We start from the raw sequence: 22855 nt of genomic DNA, 5'->3' as shown, positions 1-22855 counted from the left end.
CGGACCCGTGACGGAAGAATGATGGAGAATTTATAATTTGCTCAAACCACTATCCAAAATCGTACCGCACCAAATAAACCAGCGGTGGGGAGGCCGAGATAACAACATCAGTGCTCGAATGTCACCGCAAAGCAAAGGCACTGTCATCGCCACTAACGAAACGTGCGAGCGACTCGGTATAGTTTCCCATCGGACAAGCGAAAGAATAAACATTTCATCAGCTTTTCTCAGCAAATTTAGCGACACCGGTTGACCGGTGCAAGGACGAAACAGCAACCGACCGTTCCAATTCACCAGAGTACAAAAACAAAAAACCTCGAGCTGACAAATGAAATCAGCGCCACCGTTTCATGCAATCCACCCTTGGTGGGGTGGCACGGTGCGAACACCGTTCCCTTCGCTGCCGAGGATCACGAAAGACAAGCAACCCAAGAACGGGGAATCAACTGGCAAACGAAAACAAAACAAAACACACACAAAAAAAAACTTTGTTATAATTTGTCTTTGTTGTCAGCAATTACGCACCGGTTAGAGTGTTTTCTTCTCTATTAGATTGAATGAAATTGAAATAAGACGCTGGTTCGAGGTACGACCAAACTAGAAAGACTGCTCCTTACTCCGCCATCCGCCCGTGTACGTGGTAGAGTCTTTTTTGTGTTTCTTCTTTTCCATTCTACCATAAGGACATTTCTTACCGGAATTGAGCAAAACCCTTCAAGGTTGGTTTCTTTGCAACCGAAGGAGGAAAAACAGAAGCTACAACACAGTAGTAACAGTGGTTTCTCCGTTCTAGACGTACACAATCGTTCAACCATTCAGTGCCATTCCTGTTTTCTCCCTTACCGACATAAATCCTAGATGCCGTGGTTCGTTGGTACGGATTGCAAGCATCCTGGAATGCCGACGGACATGTCACAAAGTGGACAAGTTGACCGTCAACTTGCTGAACTACCGAAGGGAAAACAGGATCTAGACAAAAAGGGTTTTGGGTAACAAAAAAAAAGGAAACATACACCTAGTCCCTGAAAGAAAACTCCACCTGAAGGGTGTGCGATGTACAGTAGGAAAAATGAGCCCATTCGTTACTGCACGTCTTCGATAGTCAAATAGAGCGTAGAATTATTTTTTTCTAGATTTCAAGTTTTCCTCAAGGATGAACTTGTTTCAATCGATCTTTCTTCAAACTCTTTAAAAAAAAATAACATCTGCATGAAAAACATTTTTCTTTAGAACTCTTACATTGCAGAACTTCTTTTTAATTGAAAACAAACTTTTTTTTTGCTTCTTAAGAACTGCCAGGCCATATCAAGAATTGAAAAAAAAACTTGAACTCAACGAATTCTCCAACTCTCTACTTCTCTTACTAAACCATCAACAGCTTCAAAATCCAACTCTTATCACAATGGATTATCGCTTGGAAATATTAACGGTGTAAAACCCTGACATGCCCTTCTCCAAGGAATTCCCACCGAGCATGTCATCGAGCAAAGATTATCTCACAACCCGCGATCACACCAACTCCAACTAACTCAATCAACCGTTATAAATATAAACAGATCGGAAGGGAAAGCCTTTAAGAAAAAAGCCACCTAACATCCACCAGACAACCTTCAAACTGCCGAATTCTACTGCTACCAGACAGTGGAATGTGCAGCATTCCATCATTTCGTTGTCAAGTGTCAGTCAGCACACCTTTTACGCTCTCCACCTTGGTCTCTCCACCTATGGCTTTTTTTTTGTTGGGGAGTTGATGATAATGGTCGAGTCGCTTCCAATTCTCTTAGCGAAGCGAACAATTTGCAGCACGTGCAGCAACGTGCTGGCATGCCCGGGGGAACTTAATTTCACTCCGGCACGCCATACCTGATCATGATCATCGAATCGGTGGAGTTCAGGATTTTTAGGCATGATCGCGTTTGCAGAGCATCCTTTTGTTTCAAGTGCAAACATTTCTGCTGAATTACTCAAAATCCGAACAAATCCTTACACCGTACACCGAAACCGTACAGAACGGTTTGAACGTTCTTCATCGCCATACCTTCCCAACGGCCACATCCAGCAGCTCAATTGAGGAGTTCTATCCCACGTGCTCACCATTACGTGTACAGTGAGTGGTAGCGAACGGTAGCGGCGCAATATCAACTTACTCGTCCGCGTACTTCTTCTTGGTACGCGTCTGCGTGATTCGGCAACGTTTTGTAAGCATCATTTATGTTGCACCTTCGCACTCGGTCATGATAAAAGAACAAAAAGCGGCGAAGCATTTATGTTTTTCGGGACGATCGGGGCGGGAAGTATCATTTTGGTGGTGAGTGAATTAAGATAACTTGGCAAACATGCACAAGTGATTTTTGGGTGCTACTATATTATCGGGATTTTTTCCTCTGTCCATACCAGCGTGGACCGTGGAGGTAGTGCTGGAAGAACATATTTTTGTTCTTGATCATTCACTTTCACACTTACTTTCGGTGCATTTTGCATACTTGTTTTGTGCGTCGTGTTTTTTTTTTCATTCAGCTACGGTTCGATGTTCCATTTTGAGGATGTTTGTTGTATATTATAAACTAAACTTTAATTTTCAATGGCTTTCAATCTTTAAACCTTGTTCGTAATATTTTACAGAAGGTTCTAACAATATGCACACGCATCAATCCGTCTTGCGTCATATACGTCAACGAAAAGGAAAGACTTGCGTTCGCAAAAAAATTCCACAACATCAGAAACTCAACAGATACTCCACCGGCTACATCCGTCATCGGCACATCGTATTGGAAGTTGGTCCCAAAATAAAACAACAACGAAAAAAAACCCCTCTACAAACAGTTAGAAGACACCCATTGTTGTCGCTCTTTGTTCTTTGCATGCACGAGACACAATACTCACATCGGCCGGGGGTTCTTCAGCATCCTGCCCTCTTTCAGGGACATGTACTGCGTCTTCCCGCAACCGAACTCGCACTTCTGCCAACCAATGCCACCCCATATTAGGCAATGCTCGACTCGGTGCGGACTTGGTGAGCAGCCCGTAACAATGCACGCATTACAATTGCAAAATTGTTTCTTTCGGGAGCGTGGTGCATATTGAAGTTTGCCACTACCCACGGTAACACGTCCTCGCACGTGTAGCTTCTATCCGGATCGTGCCGGAGATGTGCTCGATCCCGATCTGACTCTTTCTAAGCGTTGTTAGGTCGATGTCCTGAAGCACTTTCCACTCCGGCACGGGCAGAAAGCTCAGCAGACAGCTATTCCGAACACAAGGTGGGCCAAAAGTAGGAGTCATTGAACACACCCCAAAAAACCCTCAGTCTACGCAGTGATTTCCTTTTTGTTTTGCGAGGCTAAAACTGCACGAGACACGGTACACCAAATCGATCGTATGCGTTGTGCGCATGTGCTAGACGTCCACGCATGTCGCCGCTTCCTACGGCATTCAGGTGTTGTCAACGGGGTTCGCTGTCTGCGCTACTTTAGCTCTCTTCCTGTGCTCTGGAAGAATTTGCTTTTACGCTTTGAATTTGCTCACTCGCGTTGCAGGAAAATCGAAACAAAACCCTACCAAAAAAACAAAAAACACCAAACATCGGCATCGACACCGCCACTGCAATTATTATGACAACCTTACCAAACGGACGGACCTTGCCCTAAGGGTGGATCATATTTTCATCCTCATCGTACGGGCCACCACAACATACCATTGCCGAAAGCCCATAAAAATTTATCCTTTCTTCCAAACGGCACAAGTGCGCTTCCTGCGCTTCTGCCATGTTCTGCCAGATCCATCAATCCTGCCAGCCCAAAAACGCCGTTCGCGAAACGGACAGGACGAACGACAGAAATCAACCCCAAAAAAACGGGGCCAGTGTTTCTCAAATTTGCCAGCCATGTATCATCGCCCGAGGGCGCTCTTCAAACATCCCGATTTTGTTGCTTTTTTTTCTTGTTTCGGCCCGTTCTGGATCGATGATATGCTTGAAATATTTTGCGCTCCAGGACAAACGCGTCTGCGGTCTATCATCGGACAAACGAACAACTGCAGCAGGTTGGTAAGCGACGAACCTTCCTTCTTTACAAGACCCCCCGATACCGGCCACACGGCCGTACGGAGAGCTCTAAACGTTCTCATTTATGCTGCAGTTTAGCGATGCAGTTTCCTGTAACGACCCCGAAAAAAAACACGACAGACAACGACGATAGAACGTTTGCCCTCGAGGAATTTGGGGCGCAGAATTCTAACTGTTCTTCGGCTGTTCACCGATATGGGAGGAATGTTTCCAAGGGCACCAATTCGAACGGGATGAAAACTTCACTCCCGTTTTTGTAACAGTGTTCGTGCACGAACTGATTTTGGCAATTGATTTGATGGCATGGCGATGCATGTGGTTTCACTTTCGCTTCCTTTAGCACGCTAACTTAAATCATACAAACAAACGTATGGCAGATATTAGTCTTTAAAAAAGAGGCCAATTGTTACAAAAATCATCACAAAATCAGATCTGTGATTGACAGTGCAGTTGTTAAGCTGTCAAATTCCGCTTCAGATCTTATTCGAATCGTTCGAAACGGATCATATTCAAATAGGTTCGCACGTGCGCACAGGCACCGGTCCAGTAACAATTATATCCATTTTCTCAGTAATCAGACTAATCGATTCCTAAATCAACCAAATAATAAATCAATACTCCCTCAAGGGGGGGTAAAGCAGTCCACCCACTTGAGTGTGTTCCAGCGCACACTGGAATGTTGGGGGGGAGTTTTTAAGCTTATCGAAATACGCAACAGATATTGTGGCTACTGCAATCGCAACAGATCGCAAAAACCCCATTTAGCTGTCCATCATGCATGCAAATGCGCCCTTGCACTTGCAGCACGGAACAAGCACGGAACTAGTTCCAGTTTTCCACACCACCAGAATCGATACCCCCATTTTGCCGATCCGGCTTATCCCAAACAAAACCAGAAAGAAAGAATTGTTGAGCGGTATTTGTTTGCGCAAAATGTTAATTATTCTTTTTCCCCTCGTCTCACTCTCTTTGAAAAATCAATAAAAAAAACGAACCACATAACCGGCTCCACTCTCGGTACCCTTTCCACGTGCACTACTAATCCGAGCGCGTTCAGCACATAAGCGGTTGTATCTAGGCTAGACTTTTGCACAATAAAAATCTTTCTTCACCTTGAAATTTTAACGAGCAACCAGATAAGCAACGAGCCGCCCTAAAGATGATCGTTCTACGATCTTTCCCGGCCCGTCCACAAAGAATATAACGACTTGATTAAGCCCTCTTTACCGGGCACGGTTCGAACCCGCACCACTAAAATCGATCCAATTCCTTGACGGTATACGGTGTTCCGGACCGTATAGCCATCCACCATAGGACCATAAATTATATAATTACCAATAAAAATCGGTTTTATTTCACTGTGTACCCCGGGCCAACAGGTTATTTACGCACACGCACACGTGTGCGTTTTAGGTGAGCATTCCAAGGAAACATTCGTGGGGTCGATTTTGTTTTTCGGCTTCCTCTTTGTAAGTTAAGCGAGGGGGGGTATTTTTGCTTTAGAATAGGCATTGAGGCATCTCCCAAAATACAACTAAAGAAGAAAATGGCTAACATTTCTTGTTTTTTTGTTACAGATGAAATCAACCCGATTGCATATCAATGAGATCAAATATCCGGTGTACGAATAATTTAAGAATGTATTTAAACGTCTCATAAAGAGCAAGAACAGTGCTCTTACGATCATCATTATTTTTTTCCCTCACAACACATCTAAACAAACCGCCTCGTGCCGGTGATAAAAACTGATCAATTTTTATACCACACTTCCGTGGTTCATCGTTTTGCATCTTCGTAATTTTACGCAAATAAAATGTTCATTCGTTTATTTTCTGTATATGCGAAAATAACAAAAAAAAACATGTTTATAATCAATCAATCGAATGGAAACAAAAAGGCAAAGGTTTATGATCATATTCAACACCTAATTTACATGTACGTGTAGATTTTCCTTCCCTCTGCTCCTTGTTTCGATTCGTTTCATTCTTTTTCTACAATATTTGCGATCAACGCATCAACCGTATGGTCATGATTAGCACCTGCTTTTTTTTTTGGTTAAAACTTTAAGCGTCTACTTTTTGGAAGTCGGCGCTTCTTGAGTGCAATTCACACAGAAGAAGTTGTGCGGCGTTCTTGCAAAAGCTATTAACTTCTAATCAACTGTTCCCACATCTATCGGTCGGCCTGCTGCTATTTTTACACCCGGCGCTAGTAAGCTTCATTAGAAAAAATTGCTCATTCCACGTTTTATGGATAGGATAAGACAAGCTTTCGAAAGCTAACAGATACAGATAGATCGCCTAATCAATACGCATCATTCCCCGCTTTTCAGTCGCTATTTATTGCCTTTCAAGAAATGTCCTTCGGCACAGCGGCGATCCGAAACCGAACTGAACCCACAGAGGGTGTCCTCTGGGCCAGATTGCACAAGCGCACGCTTGTTACGAAACATGTGCCGTATGTCAACTGCGCACACGAGCGACACACTCAACACGGACGTCATCAGATTCGTCCTCGTGCATCCGCTACACCAAGTGGCCATCGAAAAACCAAAAAAAAAACCCGGCCACCCTTAAGCCACCAGGGGTGTAGCGATTTCCCACACGGCACAACTGCCGGCGCGGGACCAAAAAACCAGATGGACGAAAAACTTTATCAGCATCTTATATGACCCCATTAGCCCATCTCGGATCTGCGCCGCTCGGTTGTGGAACAGTTTTTACGCTTCGATATCGCCATATATCGTTCAACCGGTGCCGAACGAGTTCGAAGTCCGATCGGACGGGTTAAGACACACACATATCGTATCGTGCGCACTAAAGCGCACCAAAATGCGCGGCAGGTGTTTGCGACGCCACTACCGAAGCCTGAAGAAAGTCTCCCCTCCCGAAAATGGTTTTTTTTGGGTTGGTGTATGGGCACTAGAAAAGATGGCACTAGAGTCAACCGAAACTGAAGGTAAATTATAAACTGTGGAGAAAGACGAGGGAAACACAGGGACGCGTCGTGCAAACGCGTCGAAATGAAACCTGTTCCACGGCGACCGACGAAACGTCTTCGAACCGACGATACGCTACGTGCCGTGCCGGTTCGCTTTACGCGCGAGTTTCTGCGCCGTCTCGCAGCTTGCGCAAGGCTGCGATCGGGTCGGGGTGATGATCAGTTTCGAAATTTTCGGGATAGCCGCTATCAATTTTCAACATTCCTAAACCGAAACACCCGTCGAAAGGGTTTTGTGTATATGCGACTCCACGACAGTGCTCCGTTCCGCTCCGTCCACCGTTTGGTTCGTTTCGTCCAGGTGCTAGCTCCTTGCCTTCGATTGCTTCGAAGGTAGAAGTAGAAGAAGAAATTTTTAATTGACACACACTGTCCACTTAAGGCAAGCCGGGTTGCTCATTTGGAGGTTGTTTCTTATTTAATTGTACCACATCTCGAATAGGTGAACGCGGAACATGCTGGAAATCCTGAATATATTGTATCTAGGACTCGGCCTTAGATAGAATTTAATCATATTTCACCCAAAAAACGGCAGCCATATTTTCTAGGCGAATATCATCCATTTATAGGGACCAACAGTTGTTTTTTGCAGCTATATTTCACGGATCGTTCGCGTACAAATTCGCCCCAAAATCATTGCTAAAGTTAAGAGAAGTTCTTTCGCCTTTTTCTGGCAAATATTTTTTTCCCGTCCGCTCAAGCGTTCTACCTAGCTGGACAATAAGAAGAGAAGCATTTTTTTTTCTCCAAAGTTCTCCAGCTTAAGAACTCCACTAACTTACTGACTAGCCAAAAAAAACAAAACACGTTAAAAAATGTCAACCTATAACCGGAACCGCTTGTCGTTTGAAAGCAACACCAAAAGCAATATCCAAAGGGAATGGGAATAAGGTTTGGAGTGGAGATAAGAGAAAAAAAAACAAGAAATAACCAAGAAGAAGTAATATCGAGAGAGAAAAAAACACACAAACATCCAGAACAGATGCGAAGAAGAGTAAAAACAAGAAACAAAACGCTCAATAGCAACAATAGCAACAGGCACTATAATACAAAAATACAACCTGATCAACTGGTTACACCCAAAAGCCTATCCGAAAATTTATGACCATATTTCGTTTGTTTCGTTGCTCGTCTTGGCCGTCGCCGGGCTTTGTGAAGACACGCGGAAGACACGAACGGGCTAGGTCACGGGCGGTGGTTTGAGAATAGATGAACGGGGCGCGAGCGCAACTAAATCTTTGGTCCCCGGTCGCTATCGCTAAGGACCTGAATACGGTTGTACGGGAGACGAAACGGCGATGTTTTTTAAAGTGGACAGGTGGAGGAATTGAATACCAAATCTTCACTACACCCAGTTCGAAAAATGGGACTTTGAGAAGTAAAAAAAAAAACAATTCTGTTCAGTAACATTTGCAAAAGAAATAATAATTGAGTAGTTTAATTGAACATTTTGCAATCAAGTGTATCAACATAAAAAAAGGCAAAACAATCTGTCTCTTACACCGATCGTATGCATCTTGCTTTCTTCCATTCTCACTGGTGGTCGTAAAATCCGTTCATTTGTATCTAGTCACCTGTGGAACGTAAACCTTCTTCAAACCAAGCTCTATCATCAACGCCTGCTATGCAAAAGATGCTTCGGGTTCTTGCCGTGCTTAGAATAGTCATGCTTTGCGTCTCCCCGTCACCCACGATCCATTCTACCGCTTCATTCCTTTCCGTTTTCCACCGTTTTTATGGACACATTTTGTTGTGGCGTTTGATAGTCGTAAAATTATTGTGACAAAATATTTGTTACCGTGCCCGCTGTTCACCCTGCCGCCTGGGTTTTGCAGATACACCCATCATACAGTAAACCGGTGTAAGCTTGCAAGCGTGTATGTGTCCACCATGGGGTTGGCACGGGTTCATGTTTTTTTTTTCATTTTTGGGGTACGCAATTAATACCCCCAGTTTATTGCTCATTAACGGGACGATATCAAGCTGGCTTTTCTCTAGCCTTTTGTTTTATGAACCTCCGGCAACCGGTGTGTGTGTGTGAGTGTGACTTGGTACCAACAGCCTTTGTACAATTCTCAGCTTATGAAGGATTTTCCTTTGTTTTTTTTTTGCTTTCCCATTTTTCTACACACTTTATCTTTACCTTTTAGTTCGTTGTGGGGAATATGTTTCCTCCCGTAACTTTTAAGCACCGTAGGAATGTGCTTTTTTTAGGTTTTTTTTGCTAATATGTTTTACTTCATTTTTCTTCTACTGGTTCTCTTTTTCGGTGTGTAAAAAGAAGACAGCAAATAAAGGGGAAGTAGGCCCAGTATCGAATGCCGTGCTGATGTGCAATTCTTTTCTACTACCGCATCATCCTTCGCTTAATCTAAACTATTTCCGCCCCGATTTCGGGCAGGTGGTACAGCAAACGTTGTGCCCAACCGATGAGGTCACAGTAAAAGAAAAGGTTTTTTTTTTGTCAAGCTTACTGCCTTTTACTCAAAACATTGTGTTGTTTTATAAATGTTTTCAATTTTTTAATATTGTTTCTTCTTACCTTTCAATTTGCAATATAAACACCAACGTTTAATAAATTATTTTTAGTTCTTTTAGAAAAATAAACTCTTCTTCACGTGCTTTACTATCTGGTCCGCTTTTGCCGCGCGCATTGCTCCCTGCAGCGCGCCGTACCCAATTTTATTTATTGCGCCATTAATTTCGTTTACTTTAAGCGCCAAATAATTGTCATGCGAGGCTACAATCTTCGTGACACTGAACGATTTTTCGCCCAAAAAAAACAAAACCCCTTTTCAACGGTGTTAAAACCCCGACACCACAAAAACTGACCCCAACCTCCAAGAGAACCGAGAGTTCTCACTTTTCGTTGCGGATTCACCCACGAAGACCCCGGGCCAGATAGTGGATTCGAAAGTGACTCCATGGACAAGGCGCTTCCACACTCGATTCCTATCGCACAAAACATGAACCCGCGCGGCTCACACCAGTGCCCGATTCCGACGAATTGATTAAGACATAAGGGTTTGCGCTCGGTGTAATAGCACGGAAATTTCAATGTCACTCATGGCGTTTTCTGGGCTTCCCATCTTCGGGACGAAGTTTCACGTGTACCTTTTTGGAGGTGCATTTTATTTTTTCTTTAGATTTTTCTTCCATTTTTCTGGCTCAAAAAAAAAGAGGCTGTAGCGCAGAAGCGTGCTGCCTGTACATTAACGCTCGTGCGCACGATTCCCGTTCTTCACCCGTTCCAGAGGACGACCAGAAGATAAGGTCGTAACATCTCCGTGTGGACGATAGTTTTTGGTGGAAGGATTTATTTTGTGTTTTTTTGTATTTTGGCGTAAATTGAACGGCCTTACATAGCCCTCTGCACAGCAGGACACACTTGGTAGCTAACTCACGGACGCTGAGATACATCTTTCAGCGTGATCGAACGGGCACGAAAAATTCTGCCCCGATTTCCGACGTGCTTTTTGACAAGGTCACGATTTCTTAACCAGTCCTAGATTTTTCTGATGATTAATATACGGTACAGTAAAGTGACTCGATTAACAAAACATATTTCCACTGATTAAACATTAAGCAAAAAAAAACTCGCTCAAATCCTCGCAGGAAATATTCTGCAATCGCCTACGCAAATAAAATGAGCAGCAGAAGGAAGCATTTTCTTCACACCAGTAAAACCAAGAAAACAAAACATCTACACAATCAGCAGCAATCAGCGACGACAGTGGTCTTTGGAAGCAAATCTTACCCTAATCCCAGCTTTCTTCACACCAACGAACCGCGGCGTCGCAAACAAGAACGTCGTGGCGAAACCTGGATTAAAACGCACTCGGAATGCTCTTAATCCAAACGCTGTTACACCACTCACAAGACTTTTCCAACGACCCTTTTGGATCCAACGGACGACTTTAAACGATACGTTTTCTTTTCGGTGACGCTTTCTGTCCACCATTTCTTTTTTTCGCGCGCGGAATTTGTTTCAATTTCATCTCCACCACCGCCAGTTCCAACTTCGGTGGATTTGTGTGTTTTAATTTTGCAAACCATAGAATCCACACAAATCCACACAAAAATGGTCCACCGAACAGGATCACATACGACACACGGTTGGACCATCGGAAAAGGGGGCGCACAAATTTAATGGCATTTCCTTTCCGTTCCTGCGTACGTTTCGTGCGTGCGTGCGGAAACTCCAAGCGGTAGAAGCGCGTCTTTTTAACGCCCACATCAACGCTCCGGACCGGACATCTTGCATGTGCGAATTACTGTCCACCGTTCTTCATCCTCCCCATCCGTTTGTCTCCGCGAAGTACAACAACAAAACAGTCCTTTCATCTTCAACATTACGACCGAGAATGTTTGCCAACGCCAACGCATTGCCGTGTGCTTCCGGAAAACGGACCGACTCATAACGTAAAATGGAATAAAGATTTTAAAGCTACGATTAAGACATTTTGCAGATGCGCAACGTTTCGCCCCAAAACGTTCTGGTGCTTGTACGTTTCATCAACGACACGGACACAGACATCAATGGACAGCAAGGCGAATGGAAGTAGCGTTCGTGCAATGAAAATAATTCGAATTTTATTTCCCCCGTCGAGAAGCAAGACGGAGGAGAATGGGAAGAAGTCGATGGCAAAAAAACGGCAAACGCGGGGAGAGTTTGTGCTCTTTGCGGTTTCGGGAGTACTAACTGTGTTGAGTTTTTTTTTTGCACTTTATCATCATTCAAAAAAAAGCTTTAAAGTCATTGCGTATTAAAGATGATTTTTTCAATTTAAAGTAAACAGCTTTTTACTGTCAGTATCTGTCAGAACAAATATGACAGCTTTCTTCATTAGCTACTTTGATGAGATACTAGGTACTGTCTTGCTAGTAAATCGAAAATGTGTTGTTTAAAATTTAGTTTCACTTACCTTGACTGAACGTTGTTTATGTCAACCTTCCGCACAGAAGAAGATTCCACCGGTCCGGATTCCGGGCGTATCAGGAAGAGTCAGCATTTCTGGTGTACTCCAACACAAGGTGAATAAATGTGTCCCATCGGGTATGCCATTGAGCCGCGATGTGTTTGATAGCTGCCAGGATGAAGGCCACGAATCCTTCCCAAAAAGCTCCCGTCGACCGCCCTGTCATCTAACAAATGTTCAATGTTCCTCTCGCACAGCAGAATGTGTCATTCCCCGGACGCGCGTGTTGGCTTCGGTACGGTCGGACGGATTCGGTTGTGTCACATCATGTGGAAATCGTGTGCGGATGTGCGGTTCCAACCGCTCATTGAACGTGGTGCGTGTTTAATCGCACCGGTCATCTTGCCATCTCTTGCCGGTACGGTAGACACGGACGCACTAGCGCGAAAAAGGGGAAGAACGCTCGGTTCTAGCCAACATGGCCAACCGTCTAGGATCCTGCCCGTCTCGCTGTCGATAAAACGGGCCGTCGGTTGGGTCGGGTTGGTTGGTGGAAAAGATGGCGGCTACTGATACAAACGGGTAGGAAAAAAAAGAACACAGAAATAAGAAACACTCCCCCCACCGGCTCATCGCGCTGATCGCAAAACCTCGACAACAATGACGAGCATTAGTGTTGCGCGACTACGACAGCAAAAAAAACCTCCCAATTCCACGCTGGTAGAAACGAACCATTGAAACAGACATACACACACAGACTTCGCCAGCACCATTCGAACAACAGCAATAGCAAAAACTGGTGAAAATTGAAATGCGAAACACAGGAATCTTCGATGGCACGTCGCCATCGTCGATGGTGGGCAATACGAGAGGTACGTTTCATTGCCTCGCGAACTGTGTTTTTTCCTACCCCAAATGATGAACTTCTCGCATCGACAAGCCAGAAATACCGGGACCAGCTTTTGCTCGGTCTGAAGCCGAAACATCGGTGCATGGATGACGGCGCTACAGAGAGATATGATTTTGCGAAGACACCGAGTTGCCTAAGAAATCGAAGAGAAGATACGATTACGCCAACGGAACGGAGTCAATGTTCAGGACAACTTTCTGCTAAATTTTGCAACTACCAACCGATGGTTCCGTTGTGCCTGTTTCTTCAATGTTCGCTCGTTTGCCGAGTACTAGCTTTTCGATTCCTTCCCTGTCCGTGGATTCCATTTTCGATTATGCTCGGTGACCTCTTTAAACAATTTTCACTACTCCCATTTCAATGCACCATATTTTCTTTCAACAAAGTTGTACAACATTCGCCTAAGTCTACTTGCGTTCCCAGCCTTCATTCTGCCTTCTTCAAATCTTCGAAATCTTTCTAATGGCAAACTCGGAAGCGCGCCAAAATAATTTCCTTAGCATAGACGACGGAAAAAGCACCAATCCCCACCGGAAATGGACACAAAAAATTGTAACGAAATATCAGAACCCATCACCCATCGGTTTCAGTTCCTACAGCAACAACATACAAAAAAAAAGCATCAACAAACCAAAACTTACCCAACAAAGCCCAACGCTCGCCGTTTGTGTCCTTCCTTTTTAGTGAAGCATCCCCACGGGTGATGGTGCAAATGGCGGCTCATCGGGATCTGGATGTCACGCAAGGCCGGAAAACAGCAGGGCCAAAATTTTGAGCTCCTCGTTACGCACACTCATTCACGCACACACACACACACCTTCACTCATTCGGTTTATGTTTACTACAGCTGAAAATGCTCACTACACCAAACAAGCGTGCGCTTATTCGCGAGTCTCGTCGTCACCATGGTAACACCCCAACAAAAATGATGAAAAGCATGACGCAAAATCACAACCAGCGTGAGGGGGAGTGGGCTGGAAACTCTTTACTACCATGCAAATCGGAAAATGTTCAAACTTCAACAAGCAAAGGTACACCGAACAAAAAAAAAGAAGGACAAATAAAGTTACCTTTTTTGCTCCTGACGAGTATACCTTTACACTACCACACAGCCATGTGTTGGTTCACACTCATTCAAACGTTCGCTTATCGGTGGCGTAGATGGAGGTATTTGTTTCGCAAAACCTCGTATCCTTGATGCTGGTATGCTGCTACTACACCTGTTTCTCCGGAAAGCTTATTTGCTGTTAGTCTGCGTGAGTACGTGTATGAGCGAAACATCGGTTTATGGTGTTGTTTCCCTGTTTCCTTGTGGTTGTGGTTGTGGCTTTCATATCCTGCACCAGAACAGCCGCCCAAAAAGTGTTCCAAATTTGGAAACAAAAATAACAACAACCTAAAATACAAAACCTAACGAAAAATACGAAACCATACTAGGCACTAGGCCACTCACACACGGGAACGTAATGCGCCGGTACCATCGTAAAATGGGGAGCACCTTCTTCGGTCACTAAAACGTCAAACCGTCCAGACGATACAAATCCTTGCAACAAAAAAAACCATGGCCAACTGCTGCAAAACGATGACAGGCGAAAACAATAAAAGCACAACGTTCTCCGGGTTGTGGGGGGAAAATGCAAACAAAAACAAAAAACCAAACGAAAGCTTCCCGTCGACATCCATTTGTTTCGGTCGGCTTGTCATTATTCCACCCGCGACATAAAAGCTCCTGCCTTGGTGTCCTTTCCCAGTTTCGCCAGTTTCTCAACTACCCATTCAACAGACACATTCTAATGGCAAAAAGGATCTGAAAGTTGTGTTGTTTTTTTTTTGTTTTTTTTTTTTTGTTGTGTTTTCATCATAAATATTTTAATAAAATTGGTTTTCTGTTTTCTTATTTCTTGCCAGTTTTGCTCGTATATAATTATTATAATAGAATAACTCTAATAATTAATTACTTAGCTTAGTACTTATGTTGCCTTATCCTTTTTTGGGTTTCGTTTTTCTCTTTCTCTTTTTTCTCGTTTGTTTGTGCTTCTGTTTTACGTGTTTTTTTTTCGCTCCTGTTGCTGCATGTCTTGCTTTACTTTTGTATCATTTCTTGTGTTTTTTTCGCACAAAACTTTTTTCGATTGTGTTCTATGCTTTTGTTACATTTGTCATTTCCCTCGAGCTGCTACGAGTGCATGGGTGTGCTTTCGTGTTATCCCTTTTGGTGCTTTGTTATACAAGTTCGAGCTCAATTCTAACCATCTTCCCCCCCGCATTAACACACAATCCCTGTTATCCATTTGCTTCTAAACTTAGCGTTTTTGGAACCGAATCACACTGCTCCCCGCTGTGAAATTTTGCGTACAGACTGGCCGTTACGAAACGTTACGAAATTAAAATGCTTCACTCGCGATCACACTTGCTCGCCGTGTGCCATTTGCTTAGCTATTTAGTAGTTGCTCTATCACTCTTAAACTGGTTATCTGGTTAAGCATTCGTCACATTAAACTTAAGCACCTGCACCACCGTATCTACTCCATTCTATCACGTAAGCACGGGTTTTCGTATCCAGCAACTTGCCCCTCATTTTTTTTTTTTGTGAAACAAAATTTCTCCCAACGACTGCATCCCAGATGTCACACATTTCTTTCCATCGTTGTTTGTATGTTGTTTTTTTGATTATCAACCCTGCAGCTTCATCAAGCTCAGCGAGCACAATAAAATATTAACTAAATTTTGATTTCATAAACCAACTACTAGCGAGCTAGGGTAAAACAAAGGGAAGATGAGCAAAACAACAATATCAAACTACCGAACTAAAGTTAAAAGGTGAAGAAACAACGCACAAAACTTACTAATAGAAACGAACACAGAGGACACGAGGCTTTTTTTCCAGAAAAGAGGAAACAAAAACATATACACAATAGAAGATGAAAAAAAGCTCAAATCTCCAACTCGCAGACGGACACCCAAAATTAGCTCAACAGCCAACAAATCAATTAAAACGGAGACATGTTTTTTATGTTTTCTGATTTTTTTATATTTTCTGCAATAGATTATTTGTATGTATTCTTATACGTTTTTGCGCCCAATTCGGGGGTGGGGGTTTTTCTTTTTACTACCGCTTCGATCCACACTCGTTTTTTGTTTGTTTTTGTTTTGTTTTCGTCGATCCATTCATACACTTTTCTACACTTATGTACACTTCTCGAGTAACGCATTTTTGTTTTGTTTACTTTTTAAGAGTTGTTTTTGTTTTTTTGGAAATAAGGGGGAAGGAGGGGTAGGGAAGGGAGGCGGCATGTGCATTTATTTTTTGTTTGCGCTTTCTTTATTTTCTACGCCATAGGGGGGTATAGAAGATTTGCTTAGACTTTATCATTAACGTTTCTTTGCAAAACCCCAAACTGGGTGTGCAAAAAACAAAAAATACACCACTGTTACCACTAGGAAAGGGGTTCATATTCATTCTACACTTAACGCTTAACGGTATATGCATGTATTTGTGTTGTATTCGTTTTGTTTCTAGTATGTAATGTACTTATACCCTTTTTTGTTTGTTTCTTTTGTCTTCTGTGTGTTGTGTTGCCTTATGTGTTTCCCTTCTCTTTTTTTGTATTCGATTCCTCGATCGTACTGTATTATGGTACAACACCGGTTACCCGATTTTACTACTTCGTCACACTCACACACACCAAAGTACTACTACTGTCCTTATTACGTTAATATCCTTGTATTCATTCGTGTTTTTTTCCTCATTCAAACCACCTGGAGGATTGCATGCAGGTGTGTTATGACTATTGTTGCACCTTCGGCAAATGCATCTCATCTTTATCGTGGGTTCGTTTATGCTGTTTTAAGATTTCTAGTATTTTCAACCCATCCTTCATACTCTTTCTCTTGCTCTCGCTTTGTTTTTACTATAAATCTTCCAACTGGTGGATGATTTTGGTTCCGACAACAGTTTATTTCGTATGCTTCCCAATTCGATACCCTTATCAATGTTTTCGTGTTTCCAGACGAAGGTGTGTGTGTGAGTGTGTGTTGGCAGATTTCTCGAAATCGATTTCCATCTCACATATTACCAGCATCCAAAATGCGGGGAACCCGCGATCGTATCGTTTTTTTGTTAGTTTTTTCCCCCCGCTGCAACATGGTGCACCGATATGCACTGTACCATGGGCTGCATTTTACTACACATTACATAACAAGAAGAAGAATACGAAGAAGAAGATGCTGAGCAAAGAAGCATCAGAGAGTTTGCCGCTGCCGTGTGCACCCAGGACAGTTTGTCCAGGACAGCACAGTTGTTGGTTCTGAGCATTTTTTGTACAATTTTACGTTTTTTTTTTTCATTGTTGTTTGCGTCTCTAATTTTCTTATTGCACTAAATGATTACCCTGTGTCAATTCGTTTCGGAGCCCGAATTTTTCGTCAATGGTTTCTTTTTTTGCCCCCTTTCATTTTGTTGGAAAAGAACAGAAACAAAAACTGTAAAACGTTTTCGTTTAATGAAGCGTTTTTCGAACACGAAACGCGAAACGAGAAGAGTGAATCGATAAATCAACATCAACATGAATTCAATTGGCAGGCTATCATTTAGCTGGCTAATGGGGTATCTCTCTCTTTCTCTCTCTTTTAAAAAAAAAAGGTTACGTTTGCTCTGCGCTTTTTAACGCGCTTTCAAAGCTCATTCAACATCTTTACGATGTTTTTGTGTTTAATGCGTTTCGCACATCCTTCCGATTTCTTAACAACCTTTTTCCTTCTTTTTTTGTTAAGTTGCAAAAATGCTTCTGGTTTTAAAAAGCATTCTGTGTAAGCGGTAACGATGACTAAGACAACACAGTTGATGATTAGTACGAAATTGAGCCGTTTGTGCCGTTCTTTCTTGCACTTATGCTACACACGCCCACTTGCAACCTCTTGGTGCGATGGAGTTTAGAAGCTTAAGTAAAACGGTTATAACCCTCCTCGGTGGCAATCCTATCACGAAAAATCCACCATGCCTCGCATAATCGCATCACACACAAAACAAAAACCGATCCCTAATCTTAGCCGACTACCGAAAGGAATGTGTGAGGTCACAAAACAAATAGTTGAGGATCAAAAGCCCGCACGATCGGCACACAAATTGCTCCCTTGAGGGAAATTACACCAGACCGAACGTAGTGGAAAAACCCCACGAAGAAAAAAAGGATCTCGGCACCCGCAAATTCCCTGGCGCAAGGGTAGTAAGTTTGGTGCCATATTTGACTATGACCGATTTGCTTCTGTGGAATTTCCATTTCACCGATTGGACCAGATCTCGGCCAGATCGGGAACGGCTATTACCAGAAGTGTGGCAGGAACTGATGATGGTGATCCGCAAGGTCACCGGAAAATCCACTAAACGGAATTTCCCCCACAAACAAATTGCGATCAAACAAAAGAAGAACAAAACAAATTTAGCTGAAAACCGGCACAAAACCGGGGCATAACGTTTTGTACCCAGACAAAAACACAAATACACAACCGACCGAAGGATCGTTCTGTGGAGTGAAACAAAGCCTTGAAAAATAATATCGATTTTTTTTTGTTTGAGCTGCTAGTTCCAACACACTAAAAAAAGGGATCTAACAGTGTAACACAGCGTCAATTACAATTACAATCTCACACACAGCCACAACAACGACTTTGCACACAGTTTGCCGACGGCATATCGGGGCCGACGGCAATACCACGGTTACGGAGATCGAGGTGAGATTCACACATCACAATCGAAAAGAACAAAAAAAGCGGTTTTTTGTTACCCCACTTTAAACTTGTCACCTTACTTACTTGAGCGGTTGTGAAATTATCGTAATGCGGGGTGTATATTCGTTTTGCTGTGCAGAAAGCCACCGAATTGCGTCACCTCACTGTTTTTGGGGAGGTCGCCCTTACCGGACCACCGGACGAAAGCGCACACAAAAATTTAGATGAATGACCGGGGCGCCAAATTCACCAACGTAACGATGCGAAACCATCAGCTAAACACCATTCGTCTCACACAACACACGGCTTGTTTGAATATTTCGGACATTGTAAAGGCGCACCAACGATTTTTGCTTCCTATCCACCATGAACGTTCCTGTTGATAATGTTGGAAATCACCGTACAAAACATCCACGGAAAAAAACCTTTCGAGCGGAAACTGAAACTGAAAGCAATCAAACAAAACAGAAACACGAAATCAAATCCTGTACTACTTGTCTTCAGTTCCACTTGCAACTTAAACCGTGTCTCGGAAAAAAGGAACTTCCCCGAGAAAAGAACGGTGTTGAAGCTGTGTTTTAATAAATCTTTTCCAATGCACAATTTTTCTTTTGCTTTTCTCGAACATATTTCGCACGCATTTCGCACTTACACAACTATAAACCGAACCGAATCGCCTCAGATTCCGCAAGATCGCAGATTTCGTAGCGTAAACTATCCTCCGTTTTTTCCCCTCCAGAATTTGGTTTGGGGGCCATTTTCTTTGTCTTTAATGCTGTCCTCGCGTTACTACACTGTTACACACTAGCGTTACAACCGTGAAGTGTCCTATCGCCCGTGTCCTGTTTCTTTACACTTCTCGTTCAATGAACCGATGACCCTCCCCGAAACTTAGTATATGTACAATTCGATCTCGAGAACTCGCGCACTAACATACACACAGACACACACGCGCGCGCAAACACAACCAGACAATGGATCACACAGCACTACTCGAATAGTAGTAGTAGTAGTAGCCTGTCACTCGACGTTAGTGGTTTGATTTGGTACTCTTTCTATCTTTCTCTCTTTTTTTTAATGCGGTACTTATGCGATCGTACGCATGAGGATCATCATTCTACGCTCATCCTTATCTGTGGTGTGCGGCCGTGACGTGATTCACGGGAGGGACACTCCCGCAGCTGCTCCTTAGCTACTTAACATACCTAGATTGTTTGTTTTGTTTCAATATTTATAATATATATATATACGTTCTACCCTAACCGTAAGCTCCCGCCCGAAGTGTTCCGATTTCCGCGACCGGAACATTACACTTCCTGACGGCTTTCGTATCCTTTCGTGTTGTGTGTGTGGATGTGTAGTTTTTTTTTACTCTCTTCTGTAACTATCTCTCTCTCCTTGCTGTGTGTTTTGTTTTGTTTTTCGATGTGATTCCATCTAAATGTAACGCGCACCAGTTGCTGTTCCGGTTGGTCCGAACTGCAGAGTCCATTCCTGCAAGAGTCGTCTCGTATGCAGCTGCTGTTGGTGATGAGCTTGAGCATGTTGTTGCTGCTGCTGCTGTTGCTGTTGCTGCTGCTGCTGCAGTTGCTGCTGCTGCTGCTGCTGTTGCTGCTGCTGTTGCTGCTGACTTCGCTGATGGTCTATGTACATTTGTGCGGCCAGCGTTGACGAAGCAGACGATGACGAACTTGTGGGCGCAGGTGAAGACGACGACGTTGCCGGTACGGTGGACGACTGTGAGGGTGGCTGCTGACCAGCACCCTCACCGAGACCGCTGGCACCCGTCGCCTGGGCGGCCGAAGACCCAGACGAGGCCGGTGGCGACGCGGATGATAGGGACACTTGCGTGCTATTTCCCTGCTCCCCGGCCGCCCCACTTGCTCCCCCGCCCGACGACGCAGATCCATACACACCGTGGCCACCGACCATCGCGGCAGCAGCTGCTGCTGCTGCTGCGGCTGCCGCGGCGGCCGCTGCAGCCGCACCATGATGCGGATGGTGGGCGTGCGGATGATGGTAGGCATGCGGGTGATGATGGTGATGGTGGTGGTGAGCGTGCGGGTGGTGTATCGGCGTAAAGAAGGCCGCCTGTGCCGCCACCTGTGCCGCTGCCGCCGCCTGGGCCGCTTGAGCCGCCGTGGACTCCTGGTGCTCTGATTGCTAGTGGGCCGCTAGCTGATGATGGCCACCGACGGTTGCGCCCATACCCTGCGGGCTCAACATCGGCGGGCTGTGGCTGTGACTGTGCGCACCCATCGGGCTACCGTGCATGTCATGGTGCGGATGGTACCCACCATGGCCACCGTGATGCCCACCGTGCCCCATATGACCGGGCGGCATACCGTCCATCATGTCGCCGCCCATCGTGTTCGGTGGCGTCATGCGCTTCTCCTTCTGCCGCCGGTTGCAAAACCACACCCGCACCACTTCCTTCTCCAGCTGCAAACTGTCCGCTAGCGTCGAGATCTCCTGGGCCGACGGTTTCGGCTGCTTGTGGAAGTGCTGCTCCAGCGCACCCTTCACCGACACCTCGATGCTGGTGCGCTTTTTCCGCTTCCGGCCCTGGGCCGCTATCTTGTCGATGCTCGTTGGCGAACCGGTCGTCGAGTCGGCCTCCTCGAGCCATTTCTGCAGCAACGGTTTCAGCTTGCACATGTTTTTGAAGCTCAGCTGCAACGCCTCGAACCGGCAGATCGTCGTCTGGGAGAACACATTACCGTACAGCGTGCCGAGCGCCAGACCAACGTCGGCCTGCGTAAAACCGAGCTTGATCCGGCGCTGCTTGAACTGTTTCGCGAACGCTTCCAGATCGTCGGACGTCGGTGTGTCTTCCTCGCCCGCACTCACGTCCCGGTCGCCCTGCAGGTGATGGTGATGATGGTGGTGGTGGTGATGTGGTGGCAGATGCAGCTGGGGCGATTCACCCCTCAGCGAGGGATGCAACGACGGCGTAGCGGCCGCCGCACTTTGGTGATGCGCGGGATGATGATGATGGGAGGCCGGATGGTGCAGCATACCGTTCATGGCCGCATGGTACTGCAGCGGTGAACCGGTACCGGTGGCATAATGGGCACCGGCATGTACCGGCGCATGCCACCCGTGCGGTGAAGTCATCCCACCGCCTCCGCCTCCTCCGCCTCCTCCGCCACCGCCACCTCCACCGCCCGGACCGCCACCGGCTTGCTGGCGGGCCTGTTGACTCAGGTGCATCTCCTGTTTCACGTCCGCCGGATGCGGATGAGCGTGCGGGTGCGAATGGGCAGGATGCGAATGGGCGACGTGAAGCGACCACGGGTCACTCGGTTGCAGGGCGCCCCAGGGTGTCGCACTTAGCCCACCCGTTACCGACCCTAGACCGGCCGGATTGGGCGATGGGCTTGAGGGTACGGTCAGACCGGCGGCATGGTGGTGTGTGGCGGCGGCCGCCACTGCCGCTGCCGCCGCAGCCGACTGATGATGGTGATGGTGATGGTGATGCATATACTTCATCTCGTTCGCATCGGCCGCACTGCGCGGCGAGGATGTATGATGGTAGCCGCCGCCGCCTCCTCCACCGCCACCGCCACCGCTACCGCCCAGCGCCATGTCCAGCTCGGCGCCGGGCGAGATGTACGCGGTGGCGGCCATCCCCACCGCCCGCGGGCTACTCAGCCCTTCCACGCTGGCGGGGTACGGCTCCAAATTTGGGCTCACTTTTCCTATCTTCCACGCGAACGGATTCCAGCCAACATCAATGCCGAGGCCTCCGGCACCGCCGACGCCGCCGCCGCCACCGTTTATCCTTTGGTGATCGATGGTTTCTGCGTTACGGGAACCGGGCAACACTACCAGCCCTTCTCCTCCTTCTACCCCGCCGCCTGCTTCGTCTACCGCACCACCGTATACCTCCACGAGGCCGGACACTGCCGCTCAGCTGTTGGCTCTCGGCCGTATTTTCTTCTGCTGCGTTCGTGATGGTCGGCTCTTTGCCACCTCGCTTACACGCACATACACGTACGCATACACGCAAAGTGTCCGATCAAAGTGGAAGGCCGACTCGGTTCGACTTTTCTGGCCGGCAAGGATGCAAGATCACGAACAGTGAAGCGCTTCGTGTGCTTGCTCGCTCAAACAACTTCCGCGCACACAACGGAAACAAAAATCAACAAACAAATTATAACGGAAAAAACACAAACACACAATACGATCTCAAAATCTCAAAACGTCAAAGGAGCCCCTCGAAAAAAAAACAGA

At 45.5% G+C, this 22855-nt stretch overlaps 1 protein-coding gene across 1 annotated transcript; it reads right to left on the bottom strand.

Moving 5' to 3' along the window:
* Positions 1–14861: 14861 nt before the first annotated feature.
* LOC125771484 (POU domain protein CF1A) lies at positions 14862–22529 on the bottom strand. Its single transcript, XM_049442154.1, has one exon. The coding sequence runs from the start codon at positions 22247–22249 to the stop codon at positions 20783–20785; it is 1467 nt and encodes a 488-aa protein (XP_049298111.1). The 5' UTR covers positions 22250–22529; the 3' UTR covers positions 14862–20782.
* Positions 22530–22855: the final 326 nt, after the last annotated feature.

This window comes from Anopheles funestus, chromosome 3RL (assembly GCF_943734845.2).
Source record: "Anopheles funestus chromosome 3RL, idAnoFuneDA-416_04, whole genome shotgun sequence".
NCBI lineage: Eukaryota > Metazoa > Arthropoda > Insecta > Diptera > Culicidae > Anopheles > Anopheles funestus.
This window is presented reverse-complemented; position numbering and strand designations above follow the sequence as displayed.

What these genes read in the sequence shown, in the direction of transcription:
- LOC125771484 (XM_049442154.1), bottom strand. Translation starts at nt 22,249, where the DNA reads ATGGCCGCCACCGCGTACATCTCGCCCGGCGCCGAGCTGGACATGGCG.